Raw genomic sequence first — 23,073 nt, 5'->3', positions numbered from 1 at the left:
TTCTTGGACTGGCCGGCTATTATCGCCGATTCATTAGAGATTTCTCCAAGATATCCTGACCATTATCTCAACTTACACAGAAAGATCTTAAGTTTGCTTGGAACGAGAAAGCAGAGGCAGCCTTCCAAGAATTAAAGGACAAGCTGACGTCTGCACCCGTATTAGTGTTGCCAGAGCAAGGGGTTAAATATACTATTTACACCGACGCCTCTCACGTCGGTTTGAGTTGCGTACTTATGCAGAAGGATAGGGTGATCGCCTATGCCTCTCGACAGTTGAGGAAACACAAAGAAAATTACCCCACTCATGATTTGGAGTTAGCGGCAGTCATTGTCGCACTAAAGCTACGGAGACACTACCTCTACGGAGAGGAGTTCGAGCTCTTTTGCGATCACAAGAGTGTCAAGTACATTTTTATATAGAGAGACCTGAATATGAGGCAACGCCGCTGAATGGAGACATTGAAAGACTTCAAGTTCAAAGTTTCTTACCATCCTGGCAAGGCCAACCTTGTGACCGATGCATTGAGCCGCAAGAAAACCGTGGAATTTGCAGCCCCGTTAATGGTAAGAGAGTAGAATATGGTGGAGTTTGTGCGAGATTTCGAGCAGAAGCTGATAGTGGAGGAGCCATTCGAGAGCGTCGCATACTTCCACATGCAGCCACTTATTGATGATCGAATCATTGTGGCTCAGAAAAGAAAATGAGCTATTGGTAAAGATGAGAGAGCGTGCAAGCGACAATGAAAGATCCGAATGGAGAATCGGTCTGGATGGAGGCCTACGGTATTATGGCCGCCTATGCGTCCCGAACCTTCACGACTTGAAAAGATAAATTCTGGAGGCCGCTCACAATTTCCCCAATTTTCCATCTATAAAAACGAATGGACGGAATGAATTTCTCACATACATTGAGGTGGGCCCCACCCATCATACTTGCGCAGGAAATCCGTGTCCGCTTCCTTGGTGGATGAGTTACCCGCGGCCATGATACCCTCATTCATTTGCAGCAAAGAAAGAGCGAGAGAGAGGAAATGGCAACGATCAAGGCCATTTGAGAGAGCAAATGGCGCGATAAAGGTCATTATAGCTAGGCATGTCTTCGATAGCCGTGGAAATCGAAACATTGAGGTGATTTTTTTCTGTTTCTTTCAACCAACGATTTGCTATTCTCGTGTCTAGGTTTTCGATTTCTATTACATGCCTGGATTTGATCTCTCCCGTCTATTTCTCATTTTCATCTTCCATCTGTCGTCTTTTAAACGTGATTGGATCAGATCGTAATCAGGCATCGATTCAGATAGTGTGATTCTCTCTTCTAATGAAGAAATTTCGGTTTCTTGTTCTTATATGCGATGGATGTTTCTCTCTGCCTGTTTATTCCTTCAGGTGGATGTCTGAGTGATGGAACCCTAGCTACGGCTGTTGTCACGAGTGGCGCCTTGACAGGTAAAAACCAAGAACTCATTTCAGAATAGAGTCTGTACTGCATCGTGTGATTTGGATCTGTATCAGATCTCCTGAATTTGAGCTATGATGAGGTTTTAGTGATTTTTATTTTAGTTTGATTGTAGAAATAGTGGACCAGATGTTGAGGTTTCTTGTGTCGTGTATTTTGAATTATCTGTGTGGCTCTCCTTCCCAAGTTTCCAGGAGGAAATTGGGAATTTAATTTCCTGACTTCAAATTCATTGCTAGGTTTATATATATATATATATAAGATTATGAGCTTTTTTATTGGATTTGTAAATATTATAGTTAGTTTATTAAGTTGAACTTGACCTATTCCACAATTTTCATGCTCTCAACTTGGTGCCGAAGCACTTTGGAATTTGGACAATTGGATAGTGTCTGAGCATGTCAGTCCCGTGAGATTTACAATACCTGCAGTGAGAGACTATCAATTAACTATTAAATGTCACTGAATCCAATGCCGAAACATTACCAGCTTACAAATCTGAAAGGCCTTATGATTTTTGAAACATCGGTCGTTCCTTTCTAACCATAGAACCTATATGCCTACTAACAAAATTAATCACCAGACTTTTCTCCCAATATTCACTATACTCCCATCATGCCACATCAAAAGAAAACTATCAACGAATTTCAGCAATGCCCATGAAACTCCGAACACATTGAAAAAATTATCCCACAACCCTTTTGCAAATGAGCAATGTGCAAACTCTGTTGAGATGATCCACTGCTAATTTCCTCATACATCTAGAACAATTTGCATTTGTAGATGGGGCCTTTGATTCTAGAAATTTTGTATCGGTGCAAGAAATTGTTAGCATTCATCCAAAAGAAATCACAACCAATAATCCCAACTCATGCATGCTCAAATTCTGATTAGTTGGGACAAGACTTAGATTATGATGCATGCCCATATCCAAAGCTTCATATCAAACAAGGAACAAGTCCAGTGTCCTTGAGCAATGCATAGATGCACTCCATCATGTCCAGAATGCTGATTGTCCTTGCAATGGTTTTTTTTTTTTTTTCTTTGTTTTGCTTCCTCCATACAAGCACCAAGTTTCAGGTACTTGAATTAAGCTAAACATGCATTATCGCATTTATATGTAGTATATAGGAATTTGTGGCAGAGTGATAAAAATGGTGGTTGGCTTATATGGAAGTTGGCTTATAGGCCAGTTGGCCTGACCCGACCTGGATGACTCGGTGTGCAGGGCCAGGACTTGGGCACTAAACGTGGCACTGGCCCAGTCCAATCATCAATTGGCCCACCATTTTTTATAAAGGATGTTGCAGAGACATAAGCAGTTCCCATTCAATGTGGACGTGTAATTTAAAGGAGCTCTTGGATCTATGGTCACGTTTCGATGATCAAAACATTTTATATGATGAACTGTCTTGGATGAACAGGATTCTCCCAAAAAATTTCCTAGATTAAGTTGTCACACACATTTAATATTTGGACTATTTTCCTTATAATGCTAGCCTTATAGGGCAGGGCCATGACCTTTTCAATCCAACTAGGGCTAGACCAAGCTCGGGTCACGACCCAGGTATAGAGAACAGGGGCTAAGCCAGGGCACCCCTAATGGCTCATGCTTAGGGTGGACCAATCATCATTAGCCCAACCGTAGTCAGAAAATTTTTAATAAATGAGAAAAATAATTTTATGAAAGATTGAATGACTTTTCTTTGTATGAATAGATCTTTTTATATTGTGATGAATATATAGAGAAGAGAGGGAATTAAATCTCTAATCAGATCCTAAATCTTAGAGACAAAATAAAGAAGAAGAAAAAAAATTCATATCAGGAAGAATTTTCCTAACAGAGTCCAACCTTTCATCATCTAGCATGAAATTCAAACCCAATCTTAGCTAGCCACCCTACTAGGTTGGGCTGCCCAGCCACCCGTATCAATGAGTACGAACTGTGCGCATGGTGAGCACTAAGTTGGGGCACACATATTTCCCAACACTTTAAGAAGACGACAGAATCTAGTGCTTGTTCGGATTGACGGTCAACTAAGGAAAGCATTTAATTTTTATCAACAATATGTTTGCACTTAAAGAAGCGAAGCGCCAGCTTTTGCCATTTCTGTCTTAAGAAGGGAGCCAAAATATATATTTTTTTCAGTCAAATGCTGAGAAAAGGGTGTTTCAGACATCCGCTTATGAGATTGTAAACCAAATACTCTCACCTATAAAGAATAGTATTTTCCATTACTTTTCTTTAACCAAAAACAAAAAAAAAAAACAAGTGCAAAGAATTTTCTTTCCTTACAAATATTGTTATTGTTGTTAGTTTTGGTGATTGTGGTGGTGGTCTACACACACATAGAGACATCCGTTTTTAAAATAGCAAATGAGGATAAACTCACCAATGTAGCTAGATAGACAAGAAGAATAATTGGATAGAGATGATAAGCTTGTTTGGATTATCAATTGGAAAAAGCTAACAAAACAAAAGTGGCCCCACTCAACAAAACGCGTGGTGTTTCCTTCCATATAAGGAAAGAGGTGAAAGCATAGGATCTTTAAAAGGCATGGAGTAAAGGCTATGGAATGAGCATGGCTCATTGATCACATTGATTGAACTATCCTAACCATCCAACTGGTGGCTATCAAATGGATTGCTATGGAATCTGATAGAGTAGATATTCGAGTATTAACCATCACATGATGGGAATAGCCACATTAATGGCTTAGATATTTATATTTATATTTTATTTTTTTGTATAAACCCAGGTGTGGGCTTTAGTTATCAGTACCGTTTGGGCACAGTCTAGAAGGGAAGTTTTATACCTATGTGTTGTTTGGTGCCAAAGTTTGTGATGTGTTTGAATATACTTTTGTGAACTGGTCTTGTCCCTTGCTCAGCAAAATAGGGGCTAAAAACCCCACTCAATCAAACAAATCTGACAAACAAATGCAGCGTAGAAACACCCTTTGCCAAGTGTGTCCAAATGGGCCCTTGATCTATACTATGGTTTCTTTTCTTTTTTCGGAAAGTGTTGGATTTCTAACCTGTACTGAATCTCTTGTTTTATGTGCTTCTGTTGTGGTTTTTGGGTTATTGTCTTCCTTCTGAATGCTTTTTTGCTTTTTCTTTCATCAGGATCTAAAATGTGAGTATGCTCTCTGTGGAGAGATTGTTACCCATGCCCAGGTATTCCAAATTGAGAATTCATAGGAAGATTTTCTCCCTTCTCTTGAGATTATCATTTCCTAATGGAAGGCATGCTGACCCAGGTCACTTTAATACAATACACCACCACAAAAGCGAAGTACATAGAACTCATTCTTGAACACAATGATTCTGAATGCTCAACAATAGATCTTCTTCTAATTGTTCATGTTGGATTCTTATTTAAAACACCTTGGGTTCTACCAAAAAAAAAAAAAAGTCTGGTTACATGTCCTGTTTTATTTGTTTTTTTTTTTTTTTTTTTTTTTTTTTTTTTTTGCATCAATGATTGAAGTGACACTATCCAAAAACTTGCTGGTCAACTTGAGATTTGGCTGAAGCCAGTTCCTAGTGATCCAAACAGATGGTGCAATGTGCCTCACCAAGGATGGACCACACACCAGAAGTCCCTGAGATTGGAAGATCCCAGCTACCGAGTCAATCACTATTGATCTTAACTCTTAACTGTCTCTTAACTGTCCGTTTACTGTCCGTGAATTGAATGGATAAGATATCCAAGCCTAGGATATTTTGGTGTATGATCCATCTATGATGGAGCCCATCATATAGATGGCTTAGATCATTGCATGGTCCATGCATGTTGGATCCCATCATATAGATGGTTTAGATCACTGAACCACGGGTTCTACTTTTACAAACTGAAAACCCATAGAAACTCTTGGGCCGAGCATTGCATAATATCTCTTCCATGTATATGCTCCTGAGTAGTATCTCTAATTCCATGCTTATAGTTCTGCATGTGCCTTCTTATATAGATTCTGCTCTTGCACCCAAGATGGAAAAGAGCACAACAACTGTAAGTTCAGAAAAACAATAAGCAAGACAGTAGAAATTTAGTTCAGGCTACTTTTGGTTGCTCCAAATATCATGAAAATTCATGATTAATCGTCTAATTCAGTGCAAAATATGTTGAAATTTCATGATACTTTGTTCCGCCAAACACACCCTTAATTACTGAAGAATGATCAAAATCTCTCTGGTCACTGCATTTTAGTAAACCAAGCAACCAGAGCTTGTTAAGAAGCAATCTGCAGCGAAACACCTTTTGTTGGGTAGTGCATCTAAAAGGTTCCTTAGTCTCACAACACGATCTTTCAGACATAGGTGGAGTTTGAGACAGTTTGGTTCATGGAACAATGGGCCCATAAATTGAAAGACTGCTTCGGTTTGAGGAATCTGATGTTGAGGACATGCTTCGGTTTGAAAATGTCTTTGCTGAGATAGCGAACTGATCTCCCAGATACAACCCAAAAAAAGGGAAAAGAAAACAGAAAAAGCAGCAAACAAAATAAAACCAAGAAGCAAAACACAAAAACAGAGACTACCCACCAAAAAGGTGATCGGGGGCAAAAGGAGTCCCGCTAAGATTGACTGAATTGCAGGCCCATTCTACGATCCAAGCAGCCAATAAAGCCATTCTCCAAACCCGAGATCTGTCTTTGCTGAGGGGGACACCATGCCAAGCCACAAGCACGCGATTCGTAGACCTAAGAGCCGTCCAAGAAACAGAAAAAGAGGACAGAATGGTAGACCTGCCCCTTTTCCTCAGATTGTCTATTGTAAGGACTTTCCTCTTGGCAACTAACCACCCAAAAACAGCTATTTTCGGAGGGACTTTATAATTCCAGTTTTTACTTTTAGCATTATCTTTAGATTTCTGATTTTGAATTCCTATTAGAGTTTTAAGTTTTTTTTGTCTTTGTTGTTGGCAGTTATGGTGTTATACCTGTACCAGAGGTGACAGATTGACAGCCTCTAACTAGCAATGATAGATACCTGGTGGCTGCAATTGATGGGGTCTCCGAGAAAATGACTGTGCAGGATATCTGTGATCTAATATGGGATGCACGCATTCAAGACTGAAAAATCAGAATCCGTTTCTGCCAACACAAAATTGTTGGCTGTGTGGAAGGCTATGTGGCAGTTCATGTGCATTTGTAGTTTGTTTTGAAAACTTTAAATAGACCATTAATTGTTTTGTTGGTATTGTGCTGATTGTTTTGTCTTGATGAATGTTAAATGGGTGAAACATGCATAGGTTCAGTCATTGGTTGATTATGATATTGTTAGCTTCAGTTGATAGAAACCAAGGCTAAAGATGGATTTAATATTAGTTGGCATTAACTGAGGTGAAAAACTAGATATAGCCTCGGTTATTGAGAAATGAGGTTAAAAGCTGAATTTAACCTCGATTGATGCTAAAAGAGGCTAAATCCATCTTTAGCTTTGGTTTTGCCTCAGTTACCCAAGCTGAGGCTGCAACTCCCGTGGCTAAAGGCTTTAGCCTCGGTTGTAGAAAACTGAGGTTAAAAATAGATTTAGCTTCGGTTGGAGGCAACCGAGGCTAAAATTTGGATTTAGTCTCAGTTGGAACTTTTAGCTTCACTTGAAGAACCGAGATTATAAAAGCCTTTTTAGCCTTGGTTGCTAAAACCAAGGCTAAAGCCTTTAGCCATGGGGGTTCCAACCTTGGTTAGGATAATTGAGGCAAAAATGAGGCTTTAGCCTCAGTTTTTATCTTGTTTTTGGTTACAGTTTTGAGCTGAAGCTAAGGGCAGTTTTTGTTGTAGTGACGGTAGCAAGTAAGAAGGGATGCAAACCACGTGACAAGAAGGCTACATTTCATCTTATCCTCTTGATTTCGGAAAACCATGACCAAGGAATCAGGTGATATTGCTGGTGAATGCTTGAGACTTGTAGTTCTCCTGCCCACACTGTCACACACAAGTGAATGTCAGAAAGATGTTATGAATTTACCATTGGAAGCATCTAAACAGGAACCCATAATTTGGCCAGCTCAATTTGAATTACATGTATGCAATTTTTAACTAATTTCTAACTGTCTGTGCATCATCCACCACTCTGCCAGAGTGTCAATTTTTTCTTGAAGCTAAGTCCACGATTATATGAAAATTGAAAATATCGCGGTTTGAATTCCTTATTATTTCAAAATAGGGAACTTTTCCATTTGGAACTTAGATTGTATAGTTGGGGCCATGATTAGTATATCCTAGACATTGGCTAGAGTAGAGCAACCGTGGGTGCCAGTCCACATCTGCAAACTAAGCTCCGCACAGGAAAGTTCCCTGTTCGGAATGAATAGGGAACTAACTCGGCCTCCTCTGTATTATATTTCTATAAATTACCAATGTGTCAACGAAAAGTTTATTTGATATGAAAAAGTATACTGTTTCTACATCATACGTGGTTCACCAAATTCCCACTTACATTCTTAACAATAAAGTGTGTCTGCAAAATGATTTCAAAGTTATAATTTCTAAACGAAACTATTCTTCAAATTATCTATCATCCAGGCTGATTCAGTTGCATGCAATGAATTTTCAGGTGAGTATGGCACCTTTTTAGCCATTATTGTTTTGTGCAAATCTTCTATTCCTGTTTGTTGAAGAAAATATCGTACTAAATATTATATGTTATGAATTCACGGATCTAAACATACTAGGAACTTGGTTTAGTCTTGCATTATCCATTTTGTAAATGTTTCCATCAACTTGTTTGTTTATCTGCATTATGAAAATAAAGAATCTGTGCCCCATAGTCTATTGATGTCTTGTTGAATTCAGTGGTCATCTTCATTACACTTCTATGTCAGATTGGTGTAGACCAGCTCAGGAAGACAGGAATGATGCACTTGCATAATTTGTTTTGAGAACTGATTGCGTGCAGGCAAATATACCACAACTGGTGGGGTACCATACGATCTTTCCTTCCAAAATGCCACTTGTGTAGGACATCAAAATGATAGGCCCCACCATGAGGATTATGCTTCTAGAAAACCCAGGCTGATTTACTCACTATATTGACCACACCTTAATGTCGAGTCAGACTGTCTGTTTTCGATTGATTACAGTGGTATGTCCATCTGATGCATGAAAAGGACAGATTTTTGTTCCAACTTTCAAGTGATCTTCCTGGTGGGTCCTATTGCATTCACAGTGTTGATGCCACACAAGTGGTATGTTTGTGCAAAAGATGGTACGGTGCCACAAGTTGTGGTGAAAGTGCAAACATGGGAAATAATTCTTTCATTTTGTTTTCTGCTGCAGGTCTCCTCGGAGATATTTTCTCCCTAATTCACAAGATCTTGGAGGTACTTCCCATCTGAATTTATGGCATATAAGCAAGTTGGTTTTCATCATGTGCTTCTAAAAGAGTTGTCTTATTGTATTGATTTCAGACCAGGGTATCGGTTGTTATTGCTGGTGAATGCTTGAGACTTTTGGTTTTCCTGAACACAATGTCACACGCAAGTGAATGTCAGGAAGATGTTACGCGCGTGCTTGGTCAGTGGAATTGAATGGTATTGAATTGTATTAGATGGGATCAACATAATTATTGCACAATAATTGCATGTCATGAAATATCACGGTATTGTAGCCACCCAATATCATATTTGGGATAAAAATTTTGCTAGGGGAAAACACTGGATTTAGCAAAATCATGTTTGGTGGACCATTGAATTATAATCAATGGACCAAATTCACAACGGATGCCGTTCAATTGTACACATATATAACCAGAATGTCACATGTAAATGATGTATATGGATGGACGGCATGGATAAACGCATGCATCAATGTAGGGCCTACGTGTGTAGTGGATTTCAAAATCCACGGAAATCCTGCATGGGACCAAATACAATTCCATGGGACTAAATGCAATTCCATCCCACCTAATCCCAATCTTTCCCATCCTCTCCAAATGCTGGATGGAATTGTATGGGACCAAATGCAATTCTATCCCACCTAATCCCATCTAATACCCTGCGCCAAACGCCCCCTATGGTTCTCCACTGATGGCTTGGTGGTAGACAGTGTATTTCATCTTGAGGTTATGGGTTTGAGAACCCATGTGGTATGTGTGGGTATGAGAGTGTATTTGACCACTAAAAAAATAAAAACAAAGGGGAGTTATTTGATGCTCAGGCAGTGTAGGACACTTTGATAGGCAGTCACCCATGCACAACATACATTTTACTCAAATTAAACCGACTAATCTGCCAAAATTGTTGCCAAGTCAGTCCACAAAGAAGATTTCTTGAACAATCCCAACTTCTGGTTTGTGGATGCATGTTTGTTGAAACAGGACCATTGAACATTTTTTCATTTTTTGCTGCCGAATCTGATAGTCACAGATAAAAAATAATCATGTTCATGGTACATCTAAACAGGGACCTATAATTTGTACAGCTTAATTTAAATTACTTTTATTTTACGTATTCAATTTTAGACTAATTTCTAAGTGCCTATGTGTCATCCATCACACTGCCAGTCCAGCTTTTCTCGAAGCTAAATCCACAAGGAGATGAAATTGTAAATGTCGAGGTCGAGTTCCCTATTCTTTCCAAATAGGAAACATCCCCGTTTAGAGCTTTGTAGATTTGAGTCCCATATTTGGTTTATCCAAGCCATTTGGTCTTACAGAATATCCTCACAATTGGTCAACTCTAAAACCTTCCAGTTGTTGACATGCAAATGCATGGTTAAAAAGAAATTCATGAATAAACCCACATTTAATGGAGGAAAGACCAAAAATTTGATGGCAATGATCTTCCAATCTAGGAGATTTTGGGGATATGGTCCATCCATGATGGGGGCCGTCGGATCGATGGCTTGGGTAGACTAACCATGGGCACCACATCTCCAAACTAGGCTCTAAACATGATTGTTCCCTCTTTAGAATCAATAGGGATCTCGGTCTCCTCTGCGAAAGACTTAATATTCTTTTACCACAGCATACATAGTTCACCAAATTCCCACATACATTCTCATCAATAAAGTGCCTCTGCAGAATTATTTTCAAGTTACTAAAGGAAACTATTCTTCAAATTATCAATCATCTACGCTGATTCAGTCACTTGCAATGAATTTTCATGAGTATGAGACCTTTTTGGGCCATTGTTGTTTGCGCAAATCTTGTACTCCTGGCTGTTGAAGTGAATATGATATTAAATCTTATATATTATGAATTCGCCGATCTAAACATAATATTATCTTGGTTTTACTCATGCATTATCCATTTGTTTCATCCACTGGCTTGTTTATGTATATTACGATAATTCAGTGACAATGACCCATATTCTACTGACGCCTTGTTGAATTCAGTGGTGTTGTTTATTACACTTTGAGAACTGATCATGCACAGTCAATGATACCGCAACTTGTGGTACCATATGATATTTTCTGCCAACATGCCACTTGTGTACGACATGAAAATGGTAGGCCCTGCCATGAGGATTATACTTCTGGAAATTCAAGCTGATATGCTTACTAGGTTGGCCACACCTTAATGTACTTCGAGTCAAATTGTCAGTTGTCCATTGATTTGTGGTATGGCCTAGCTGATGCAGACAACCTTATTTTTGTTCATAGTGATCTTCATGGTAGGTCCTACTATTTTCATAGTATTGATGCCTACACAAGTGATCTGTTGGTGGGAAAGATCGTATGGTTCGACAAGTTGTGGCACCTTGCTTGCATGTGACCAGTTTCTCAATTTGTTTTCATTTTCGGGATGAGAAAAGCTTCAGTGGTTTGGGAACATGTGATAATCCACCCTATGCATGGGCACCAGTGTACCTTAAATTAATTGTTCAAATCACGGATCCCATTTTAGATTGTTGTAACAAAAAATTTACCCTGAGTGGATGATACGAACTGCCTGATTGGTGGACATCTCGTTGAGAGAATAGAAAATATTCAATTGTTTGAATTAAACAAATTGAAGTCCATTAAGCAGAGATCAGGATCATTTTGATTAATCCAATTTTGGGGAATTTCCATTTACAGAGGGGAATGCTGTTTGGATGGTTTGAGTTTTGAGCTAAGGTACAAATATCGGTATCCTACTATGGCTCTCATAATCTATTAGTGTATCAAGAAACTCCTTTTTCATGATTCATCCCGCACATATCTACTGTATCTAATTCCGATTAGGGAGAAAAAATATTTTAACATTCTTGGATGGTACTTTTCAGGATATCATCTGAGATTAAAGCTACTCAGGGCAAGAATGCAACTCAGGTGAAATCCACATGTTCATCTCCATTTCCAATCATCAAGATACCATTGCAGATGGACAATGAGCCTCAAGATTATGTTTTAGAACCAGTGACAACTCATCCCAACACTAGTAGCATGGAAAAAGGTGGAGGAGAAGAAGAAGATGATGATGATTAGGATGCATTTCAGTCTTTTCCTGCTGATAACGCTTGTATTGTTGCTCATCTAGAAGTAGTCAGAATGGAAGTTGTGCTTGCTTCAAATGACGATTCTCCCATCTTGCAGAAACCAACCACCAAAGCAAAAATAACTTTGAGGAGAGTTTGGATTTTGAACTGCATGAGGACGGTGGACAGGAGAATGATGCGCGAAATCCAGAGGGTTGTGGAGAGAATGTATTAACAAGACAAGGCAATGGAAATGATCTTCAAGAGTTCTTTAGTCCACAACCTCTCAAAAATGCCGAATTTCCAAACAACATCAACCCTGTTTGTGGGAATGAGGGTCCAGTGATCAGAACCAATGGTGATGGAAATGACAAAGACCTCTCCGATCTTCAATTGGTTGAGGATGTTGCAGAATTGAGTACTTATCATTATTCGCCAGTGGGTGAACAGATTGATGAGAAGCTGAGGTGATGGAATTGATCTCCAGGAATCCTGGAATTCAGTGGATTGAGGATGCTGAGGATTTGAACAAAGAAAGGCATTTAGAGAGCGGCAGCAAGAGGATGATGAGAATAGTAAATCAAGAAATTTCTAATCCACAGCCAGCTGAAGGTGTGGAAGATACAAGTGACAGACAACAGCTGGGTGGTGATTGACAAGAAACAATAATCTCCCAATTACTTTCTGATGCTCATCCTCCCCAGGGCGCCAGAATGAACATACATAAAAATGGTGATCAAGAGATTTTTGATCTAAAACCGAAGCAAATAAATACAAACCAAAGTAAATAAAGTACTAGCTGGATTGAAATTCTGCACATCGAAGTGGTGAAAAGCTCTTTCAACATAACTCTTTTGAGTTATGTACACTTTCCTGCTTTTTTGCTCCAAATATAGTCATTTGAAGAATATGATTAATGACTCCTAAATTTTTCTTATTTAATTTATGAACCAAACAAGCTTTTACACAACCATATTTTTACTAAGATGTACAACCATAATTTGATTAATACTCAATCATAAGAGAATGAAGTTACTTGCACTATATCGACGAACATAGGCACAATTATCTGTCTCACATTTTGGAAATCTCAAATCAACAATGAATGATTTAAACTACTCGTATTATCCCCTTCACGCCTATTTTAATCTGAAATCTTTCTTGAAAAATTTTAGGGGGACGTTTGGAAATATTTTATAGGAGTTTTTTTTTTCTATAAAAAAGCTTTCTTGGAAAATATTTTCCACCATAAGGTGAACTCACAATTTAAGAAAATGTCATTTTCTTGAAAAATGTTTTCCACCCAAATACTTTCCAAGCACTTAAACAGGCCCTTTTTTAAAGAACAATTCATAGTAGAAGTTTTTAAAAATTTCTGAATCTTTTCTTTGTTTGTTTTAGTAAGCCCCAAACAAACCATAAAAATATACCAACTTTGTAACTAATAATTATAATAAAGGACTTCTAAAGAAGGAGAAGATGGTTGCAATAAGCCCAATTGAAGTTCTTTGGAACGCCTCCTTTAATTTTCTAATGAAAAAAAAAAAAAAATTCCACTTTTCCAAAGGTGAGGAAGCTTATCCAATTTATGTAATTTTTGGATATATCCAAGAAACATAAGGCTCTCTTAATGATAGTCACGGTGCTATTAACATTAGGGTTACATGTAAAGAAAGGCATAGATGTATGCCCCTATAGACTGGCGTATATTCATAGAAACTTTGCATTGAGCTACAATACCACCATCTTAGTCACATTTGTGGATTTGTCATTCTTTTCTTTCTTCTTCTTCCTTTTTTCTTCTTTTCTCTTTTAACTAAAGAAGCCACAACTTACCATCTCTTTATCCTTTGGATTTGGGAAAAGCTTCACTTAAATCCCATTTAGCTATTTATCCCTCTTCTTCAATCTATTAGAAATCTTATTGAGGGTTACATGTGTCATGTTCCTAACATGCTGAGCAGGTTTTATTTCTCGGCCTTTGTTTGACATATTTGGGAGGGAGAATATAACCGCATTTTAAATTCTAAATCTCTTTCAAAGAAAGCCGTTCTTAGACCATATCATTAATGTTTTGAAATCTTTAGTCATTTTTGTTTTCAAGCACTTATTGGTGCCAATTCCACAAGCTTGCTCTTTGCTGTCTAGGATATCCCCACATCGCATAATAGAGCGAGTCTTCTTGTGCTTCAAAACTATGATCACAGATATCTTGACCTTAGTGGATAATATCATGTGTTAAAATAAATGATATAAGAACTGGGCTCATGTTCTTTCCTCTCTCCTTAGGAGCCATCTAAGGAGTTATCTTAGAGGTTGACATGCATAGGCTAGGAGATAGAAGTTTGGAAATCCTTTTTGTTGGCATCTTTAAATTAAATGTTATCTATATTTTAATGCTTTTATTTAAGATTATAATAAGGAGGTGTGAGATTTCTACTTCATACTCTTGTTCATGTACAATGAGTCTTGTTATGGGTGAAAATGTACCAAGTAAGACAACCTGTATGAGTGAGAATACAAAGTATAGAAGAGGTAGAGAGCTTGGTCCTCGCCGCCCAGATGACCTGTATGAAGAAGAACATAATGCGCAAAAGAGAAAGTCGGCCCACTCCCTCCATGAGAGAGAACACGAAGCATGGAGATGAGTTGGGTCCATGCTTCCGAGCACAACCTCCACAAACAACTCGAGTCCCGACCACCGGAGGGGACCTCAACCTCGGCTGTCTCGCCATTGTAACCGGTAGACAACCTTTGAATACCGACCTGACCTCGACCGAAGATCACGACCGCAATCAACAATTCTACTCGAACGGCGTGGCAGGACATCGATTAGCCCGACCTCGATTAGCCCGACCTCGAGTCTGCCTCAGTCATCGAAGACCGACCATGGACTTCGACCACCTCGCTTGTGAGGTCGGACTCGATCATCAACCCCTAGCCCATCGGAGGCCAACCACTTGGAGATATCCTCACCAAAGATCTCGAGAGGATAAGGATGACGTGTGCGGGAGGAGATTCCTTTTATAATACACACCTACCAAGTAAGGAAGTTAACCATCTACATAATTGGCACCAAAATGCTATAAATAAGGGCCTTGTCTATGTTGAAAGGTACGGACAAAAAACTAAGTTCTATTAGACCCAGTGTGCATGTTCTAACTTTGGCATCAGCGGGTCCCCTGCGGTAGCTAGGATCCCCATTGGGGTGTGGTTTTGCGGGTATATGGCGATCTAGAAGGGATGACTGGATTTTTGCATCAACAAGTCTATTAGCTAGTGTAATCTCATATCTCTCCTCTTGGATTATTAGAAAATGCTAGAAAGAACTTATTTTAAGATTGTCTAGGACTCGGCCTTGGGTGCTACTTTTTGAAATTTTCTTGCTAGTGAGTTAACTTTTCATTGGATTTTCTTTTCTTTAATTTCTTCCATGGCCCAAGGCGTGGGCTCTCCATCCCTAGCCCAGGGCTTAGGCTCTTTTCTTTTTCTTTTTCTTTCTTCTTTTTCCTGTCTTAGAGTGTGAGTGCTTGTTTCAAGCCCAATATGTGGGATTGTTTGTTTCCTTTGCTTTAAGGGCTTTGCCCCTTGTTTTTTTGTTTTTGTTTTTTTATTTTTTTTTATTTTTTTAGCCCTTGGTAATAAAAGAGTCTTTTCTTCCCTGCCTTCTAAAAAAGAAACTTAGACCATCTCTCTTAGATAAATAAACTCATTCTTTTACTTTTCATAATACATTAGTATATGTAAGGAAAATGATTATAATTCCTTGAAGGTAGATTTTTGATTTGGCTTGAAACCCTTCAGTTAGAAGATAAACATCACACAAGAAAACATCTTTATCCTTTCAAATACTTTATTACATATAGATTTCGATCACCAACACTAAAATACTATATTTCTATTAACATCGATTCTACACACTGAATTATGTACATATCATAACAAGAAAAACACCTTCTCCATGCTAGATGATTTTCATACAACAAACACATAGTAATAATGTTCATGCCGCCACATGTCCACAAACTTCATCCACCCAACTATACCTTCAGATTCATCAGTTGACGTAATGTGACTGCATGGAATGGCTGTAGAGAGAAAGAAGGCCCTCTAATAGAAAGCTCCTGAGCCACATGTCGCATGGTTGGCCGAGAGTCTGGGTTTGGCCGAATGCATGCAAGAGCCATGGATACTACAAATAAGACTTCCTGTGCAACGTCAGCCATCGGATCTGAGAGACGTTGGTCCAACATATCTTTTAGCAGTGTATCTTGTCTACTTGATGATGACAAAGAGGAGATGAGCTCCCTAGGATGACTTCCCATCACCACTTCAAGTGCCACAACACCAAAGCTATATACATCGCATTTTTCAGTCACCCTCATTGTATATGCAAGCTCTACAAGAGAGAATATTGTTAGTCATGTTCTTTTCTCTTTGTTAATCATCAATAGCTAAACTCTTAATCATATATCAAAACTCACCTGGGTTTCTCCAGTTAGGTTTCATATATTGTAGGTTTTTGTGCTTGCTAACCCTAAGGCATCTCTACAAAGATGTGTTTGGAAGATTTGGGAGGTGAATAAGATGGATCAGGCTTTTGGGATGATCTTCCTAGGAAAGTCGGGATGGTCAACTCACCAAGCATGCCACATATATACATTAAGTGCGTACTATTGGTTTGTTTTTTTCTCTCACGGAACTATCTATTGTTTTCATGTGGTGGTGGCGTGCTCGATAAGCGGACTGGTATAATCATAGTGTCGGGTCATCTGCATGGTTGAGCTGACCTCTATGTACGCCTCAAATGTCCCAAATGCATGAGAAGTTGGCATGTGTGAACCAGACTGTAATGGTGCGCATATAGGCATCATTGCAGCTACACATTTCATCAGCATGGGTGATATGTGAATTGTTTGACAATATTAAAATGGATTTGGCATAATTACTTGTATCAATATTCTGGACCCACAAACCAAATCTCTCTCCCTCTCTCTCTCTCTCTCTCTCTAAAAATATGGGAAGCAAAGAAACAACCAATAAACATGTTTCACCAAAGAGTTTCTATGATATCCCTATGAGGTTTTAAGTATGTAATGGTGAGACTCATAGTTCAAGATCCAAATTACTGATAGCCTCCAATTTGGATGGCTCGTGCATTAATAATTCTCCTAATCAGACGATCAAGGGAAACAAAGGAAGCGAACCAATTGTGCATATTCAACAAAGAAAGCCGGTAAATTCAATGACTAAGATTTTCCAATCTTAGAACTTCTTTTGTTGTGTGGGGCATTTAGGGTGTAAGACATCACATTGATGGCTTGAATTGTAAAGCTGTGAAACCCTTCCAAAAAACTCATAGTCCACTATGTACTTTGATATATATCCTATCTATCCACCATTTCCCTCATGAATTTAAGGCAAGGCTAAAAATTGATCCAGATACGAAGCTCCGTTGGACCACAGGTTAGGTAAAAGTGCGTATTAAATTGAAGATTCTTCAAACAGTCATGGGGCAATAAAAATTTTGGATCAGGGGCAAAATCCAATAGTTAGGTGCAATCCAGTAGGAATAACCTTCTAAATATTAGGAAATGCCATTTCAACGGTTTGAATGGCCTAAAAATATAAAATGGACCATTGATAGTTTCAATCATGGTAAGCTACCAAATACTTTTTCTTATCATGGGACTCACCTGTACATTTGATCCACTTGGATTTTGGGCTTACACCCTAATATAAGATGGGAAAGTGGTGGACGGTTTGGATTTGCAACAAGCATCACGAAAGTGTGCTCCACCGAAATTCAACGGAAAGTGACAACCATTGTCGCCTCGGGTCACATCTCACGACTCCTCTATTGAGTCTCACTACAAGTGGTTTCTAAAAGCATGGGGCCATCATGGAGAAATCTATCCCGTTTACAAGTTTGGTTTTACTTAGCCGCCTAAAGATGAGGGAGATCAGGTGCTCAAGTGAGTCACAAAGCACAAAAAAGAGTGAATTGTTAAAGGCCACTGTCCAACATTTTGCTGTTGTGAGAGCCACCTGTGCATTGGATCAACTTCAATTTTGGGTCCACATCCTAAAATTAAATGGCCAAATAGGTAGGAGGTCGAATTTATCACAAGCATCATGAAAGTAGATCCCGCCAAGATTTGATAACAAATCATGTTTTGTCACATATCTGAACCCACGTCTGATTTCAATGGGATATGCATGGTCATGGTGATCATGGAGCCCAACATGCACGTTATTTGAGAAAAATCCAAGCCGTCCACCATTTCCCTCATATGATTTTACAGCTTGGGCCAAAAAAATGATCCGAATCAAAAGCTCAAGTGGGCCACACGGCATTTAAAAGTGCATATTGAACATACACCTTTCAAATTGTCGGGGGGCCATAAAAATATTAGATTATGGACAGAATCAAGTGGTTACATTCAACCCAATGTGAATGACCTTTTGAACAGTTGGAAATGTCATTTTAACAATTTGTATGGACTAAAAGCATAATAAATAAATAACTAAATTAATTAATTAATTAATTGACTATTGATAGTTTCACTGATGGTAAGCTGGTGTTAGGATGAAATATCGTAGGCTATAATCATTGAGTTTATTTGAAAAAAGGAATAAGCAATTTTTTTTATGAGATAATGACCGGTTGATTAGCCATGCTTTAGTTAAAGTCAAATAAGATGGCTTTAGGACCATCTTTCGAAAGAGTATGAGGGTTTTTGGAAAGAGTTTAAAAGCAGGCTCTTTTTTTTACCATAGATGAAAGGATATGCAGGTGTATGTCGAAACCTCTAATTTTTAATTAAATAAATTTAAGGATTGGAATAATATCCCTGGTATTTTATATATATATATATATATATATATATATATATATATATATATATATATATATATATGCAAGGTGGTGGGCCACGTACAGAATCCTTGTGGGAAAAGAGAGCATTTTCATATACAATTTTCTCATATTCCGGTTGCTGCGGATTGCCACATTCAGCAACAGTATGCTAACATATGCACAAACTTCATAATATATAAGTGCCAACAAAAGATAGAAAAGCTTAAGAAAAATAAAGACCAATTATTAATAAAACTATTAAAGTGTGGAGAATCTACTAGCAACTAACCCGGAGCGATGTATCCGCAAGTGCCTGCGAGTGTAGTCCAATTTGAGGAATCGGGTATCAGCAATCGTGCAGTTCCAAAGTCAGAAACATTAGCCTCAAGTTCTGAATTCAACAGAACATTGTTGCTTGATAGGTCTCGATGAACAATCGGCAGGGTACAATCATGATGCATGTAAGATAAAGCATGAGCCACACCTTTAATAACATTCACCCTCAAAGTCCAGTCCAACTGTGCAGCTCCTTCATCGTTGCTTAGGATGCTTGCCAAGCTTCCCCTTTCCATGTACTCGTAGATTAGAAATGAGCATTGTGTATGTGAACAGAAGCCATAAAGTTTCACAATGTTGCGATGGCGGATTTCTGTTAATGCTTTTATCTCATTTCTAAAACTTCTTTGATCAGATTGATTTTCCCCTTTGAGTGGATGAAGTTTCTTCACAGCTACTACCTGGCCTGCTGGTAGATTTGCTTTGTAAACTTTTCCATACCCTCCAGTTCCAATGCAGTATTTATCATCAAAACCCTCTGTCACCTCTACAATGTCTTCAAATGTAGAAATCCCATCATAATTCCATGTTGAAAATGTATTTCCTTTGCTCCTTTCAAGAACCCCTTTTTCTATTCTTCTTCTTCTTTGATAATAAATGGAAGAAATTATACCGACGATTGCAAATAAAAGAAACAATACCGAGAAGAAAAGAATAATGAGGATCACAACGTTGTGGCGTTTCCTTGCATCATCATGACTTGTTGAAGAGGTATTGCAAGGTTGCAAACCTTGGATTTCACTACATAAGCCTCTGTTTTTTATGAATGCATCTAATGGAGCCTTCTGAAAGGCTTTGCTGCTAGGAAGAGGACCTTCCAAAACATTGTATGAAAAATCAATAGATTGTAAGCTGACCATCCCATCAAAAGAAGGCGGAATGGAACCTGACAACATATTGTGAGAGAGGTTTAAAATTTCCAGACTAGCCAATTTGGCAAGTTGTGGAGGTATCTTTCCATTGAGGGAGTTGTGACTTAGATCTAGTAAGCCCTGTAGGTATACTAGGTTACCAATCTGAAAAGGAATGCTTCCGTTCAAAACATTTTCACCCAGTTTCAGAAAATGGAGTTTGGAGCAATCCCCTAATTGAGGTGGTATTGGACCACTTAGGTGATTCATTGACAGATCCAGAATCTCCAAATTGGATAGGTTTCCAACCTCTTGTGGTAACTGACCAGAAAGCTGGTTATCATTTAAAGTCAAGTTGAACAAAGAAGCCAGCCTCCCAAATTCCTTTGGAATCTCTCCTACTAAATGGTTTGAAGAAAGATCAAGCACTCTTAGCTGCCCCAACTGCCCAAACTGAGGAGGAATTCTACCAGTGATATTGTTCCCGGAGAGTTGTAACTTTGTTAAGTTTTGGCATTCTCCCCAATGTGGTGAGAGTTCACCAAACAACATGTTGTCACTGACATCCATGAATATTAGGTGAGGGTATACACCAAAGGCTTCCGATACATTTGCAGCAAGTCGGTTTCCATTGAGTCGCACTCTGGTTAAGCTAGTGCAGTTTCTGAAGGTTCTTGGGATCTCACCGGTGAAATGGTTGTTGAAAGCAGTGAAGGCTTCAAGAGATCCACCCTGGCATAACTGAGGTAAATAGCCAGAGAAGTTGTTGTCACCCAAGTAGAGTTCCGAGAGATTTGTCATGTTTGTTATTTCTTGAGGCAAGGAACCAGATAATTGACAGTTATAAAGGCCCAACCAAGTAAGCTTGGTCAAGTTTCCTAAGGTGGAAGGGATAGAACCTGTTAGAAGGTTACTGTACAAAGCTAGCTCAGCAAGATTCCTTAGATTCCCTAATTCTGTAGGAATTAAACTAGAGAATTGATTTTCGAACAGGTGAAGAACAGTGAGCATGGACAAGTTTCCCAAAGTGGAAGGGATAGAACCTGTTAGAAGGTTAGTGGACATATCAAGCTCTTTGAGATTAACCAGATTTCCTATTTCTGGTGGAATTGAACCAGAGAATTGATTTTCGAACAGCTGAAGAACAGTGAGCATGGACAAGTTTCCTAAAGTGGAAGGGATAGAACCTGTTAGAAGGTTAGCGGACAAGTCAAGCTCTTTGAGATTAACCAGATTCCCTATTTCTAGTGGAATTGAACCAGAAATTTGGTTGTCATACAGAAACAAAATTGTAAGGTTGCTCAAATAACCTAAAGCAGGAGGGATCTGACCAGTCAGATTGTTTTGGAACAATGTCAACTCAACCAGAGCTTGTAGATTCCCGATTTGTGAAGGAATGGAGCCAGAGATTTGATTTTGGTCCAGGTACAAGATGGAAAGCTTTGTCAGATTTCCTATAGTGGAAGGGATGGAACCATTTAAATGGTTAATGGACAAGTCAAGCTTCATGAGATTAACCAGATTCCCTATTTCTGGAGGGATCTGACCAGTCAAATTGTTTCGGTACAACCTCAACTTGACCAAATTCTTGAGATTCCCTAACTCTCTAGGGATTGTGCCTGAAATTTGATTTCTGGATGAATACAAAATTTTGAGCATGGGCAAATTACCCAAAGCAGGAGGGATCGGACCAGTCAGATTGTTTTGGAACAATGTCAACTCAACCAGAGCTTGTAGATTCCCGATTTGTGAAGGAATGGAGCCAGAGATTTGATTTTGGTCCAGGTACAAGATGGAAAGCTTTGTTAGATTTCTTAAAGTGGAAGGGATGGAACCATCTAGATGGTTAATGGACAAGTCAAGCTCATTCAAATTCAGAAGATTCCCTATTTCCAGAGGTATTGATCCACTAATTTCATTTGCAGACAGATTCAGGGAGGTGAGTTTGTAAAGAGTGTCAAGATGGGCTGGAATGGTTCCTATGAGTGTGTTGTCGCTGAGATCAAGATGAAGGAGGTTTGGAAATGACGGGAAACTCAAGTTATCGAGCTTACCTTCCAAACCTACACTCGGGAGGCTTATCCTTGTTACACTTCCAAGGATGTTGCATGAGATCCCAGTCCAGTTGCATGGAGAGATTATGTTGGTGGTAGAATTAGCAGAAGGAAGAGACCATGAATGGAGAGCCTGTGATGCTGAGAGGCTGGCTTTCCATTTCATGAGAGCCTTTACTTCTGAGAGTGTGATTGATGGTGCTGCTGTTGCAAATGATATTGCTTGGAAAGAAAGAAAGGCTAACAAAATGAGCAGAAAAGCAAAGGGGAGAGATTTGTGTATGGCCATGGTTGCTGTTGCTTAATGGTATGCTACCAACTTACGATGGATGGGTATTTATAGGAGAAGGTTGATGCTATTTTAAATAAATAAAATAAAATAAAAATCTCGTACACATGCGCGCATGCGATTTAGACGGAAGCGGATTGCCTGTTGCACACTGGCACGTGAGTATCCACGTGCACGACCTGGTCTCCGTGGGTCCCATCGTCATATTGGTGTTTTATCCGCACCATCCATATCGCATGAGAGAAAATCATACATATATATTCAATGCTCAAGTGGACCACACCACATAAAACAGTGGAAATTGAATGCATACCGTTGAAATATCCTTGATTGTGGTCGGTTACAAACTTACCACTTATATTTTTAACGGTAGGCGTTCAATCCCCACTGTTTCTTATGGTGTGATCCACCAGAGATTTGGATGCGCCTAATGTTTGAGCTCATGCCCTAAAATGAGTTGTTTCTTATGGTGTGGTCCACCAGAGATTTGGATGCGCCTAATGTTTGAGCTCATGCCCTAAAATGAGTTGAAAAAATAAATGGATGTTATGGATAAGATGCGTACGTCATGATGGGTCCAGCTATCTGGCTGGTGTTGGGTCACTATACAAACCACGTCCGCAGAATTGTTCAAACGACCTGATTTTGGGAAACGGATTGGCTACTCCCCCTGACACCAGCCCCGTGGCTGATGGTCGGTGCTCTGTGGTCCCCATCATGATGTATGTGTTTCATCTATTCCGTTCATCCATTTTTACAGATCATTTTATGGTTTGAACCCAAAAATGAGTGGTATATAAATCTCAGAGGGACCACA

The 23,073-nt window shown here is 39.0% G+C and overlaps 1 protein-coding gene and 2 long non-coding RNA genes across 3 annotated transcripts in view; 2 read left to right on the top strand and 1 right to left on the bottom strand.

Annotated features, from left to right (window-relative positions):
- Window positions 1-8,857, top strand: part of LOC131231980 (uncharacterized) — a 35,020-nt gene extending 26,163 nt beyond the window's left edge. The window contains exon 3 of the long non-coding RNA XR_009164594.1: window positions 8,746-8,857. This is a non-coding gene — a long non-coding RNA (uncharacterized LOC131231980). The remainder of the gene's footprint in view (window positions 1-8,745) is intronic.
- LOC131231982 (uncharacterized) lies at window positions 1,395-6,673 on the top strand. The gene is made up of 2 exons (XR_009164596.1): window positions 1,395-1,448; window positions 6,391-6,673. It is a non-coding gene; the product is annotated as an uncharacterized LOC131231982 (long non-coding RNA).
- Window positions 8,858-15,501: 6,644 nt separating the features above from the next.
- On the bottom strand, window positions 15,502-22,460 carry LOC131231604 (MDIS1-interacting receptor like kinase 2-like). Its single transcript, XM_058227856.1, has 3 exons — window positions 21,968-22,460; window positions 19,016-19,558; window positions 15,502-16,266 (listed from the first exon to the last, which is right to left on the bottom strand). The coding sequence occupies exons 1-3, from the start codon at window positions 22,254-22,256 to the stop codon at window positions 15,908-15,910; spliced, it is 1,191 nt and encodes a 396-aa protein (XP_058083839.1). The 5' UTR covers window positions 22,257-22,460; the 3' UTR covers window positions 15,502-15,907.
- Window positions 22,461-23,073: the final 613 nt, after the last annotated feature.

The sequence above is a fragment of the Magnolia sinica genome, chromosome 17 (genome assembly GCF_029962835.1).
Source record: "Magnolia sinica isolate HGM2019 chromosome 17, MsV1, whole genome shotgun sequence".
In the NCBI taxonomy this organism is placed as follows: Eukaryota; Viridiplantae; Streptophyta; class Magnoliopsida; order Magnoliales; family Magnoliaceae; genus Magnolia; species Magnolia sinica.
Note: the sequence above shows the minus strand (reverse complement) of the source record. Positions and strands in the feature narration are given on the sequence as shown.

What these genes read in the sequence shown, in the direction of transcription:
- LOC131231604 (XM_058227856.1), bottom strand. Translation starts at nt 22,256, where the DNA reads ATGGCCATACACAAATCTCTCCCCTTTGCTTTTCTGCTCATTTTGTTA. An exon ending in CCCGAGTGTAGGTTTGGAAG is followed by an intron (nt 19,559 to 21,967) that starts GTAAGCTCGATA and finishes CTACATTTGAAG; the next exon opens with ACATTGTAGAGGTGACAGAG. An exon ending in TTGCGGATACATCGCTCCGG is followed by an intron (nt 16,267 to 19,015) that starts GTTAGTTGCTAG and finishes TCTCTCTTGTAG; the next exon opens with AGCTTGCATATACAATGAGG.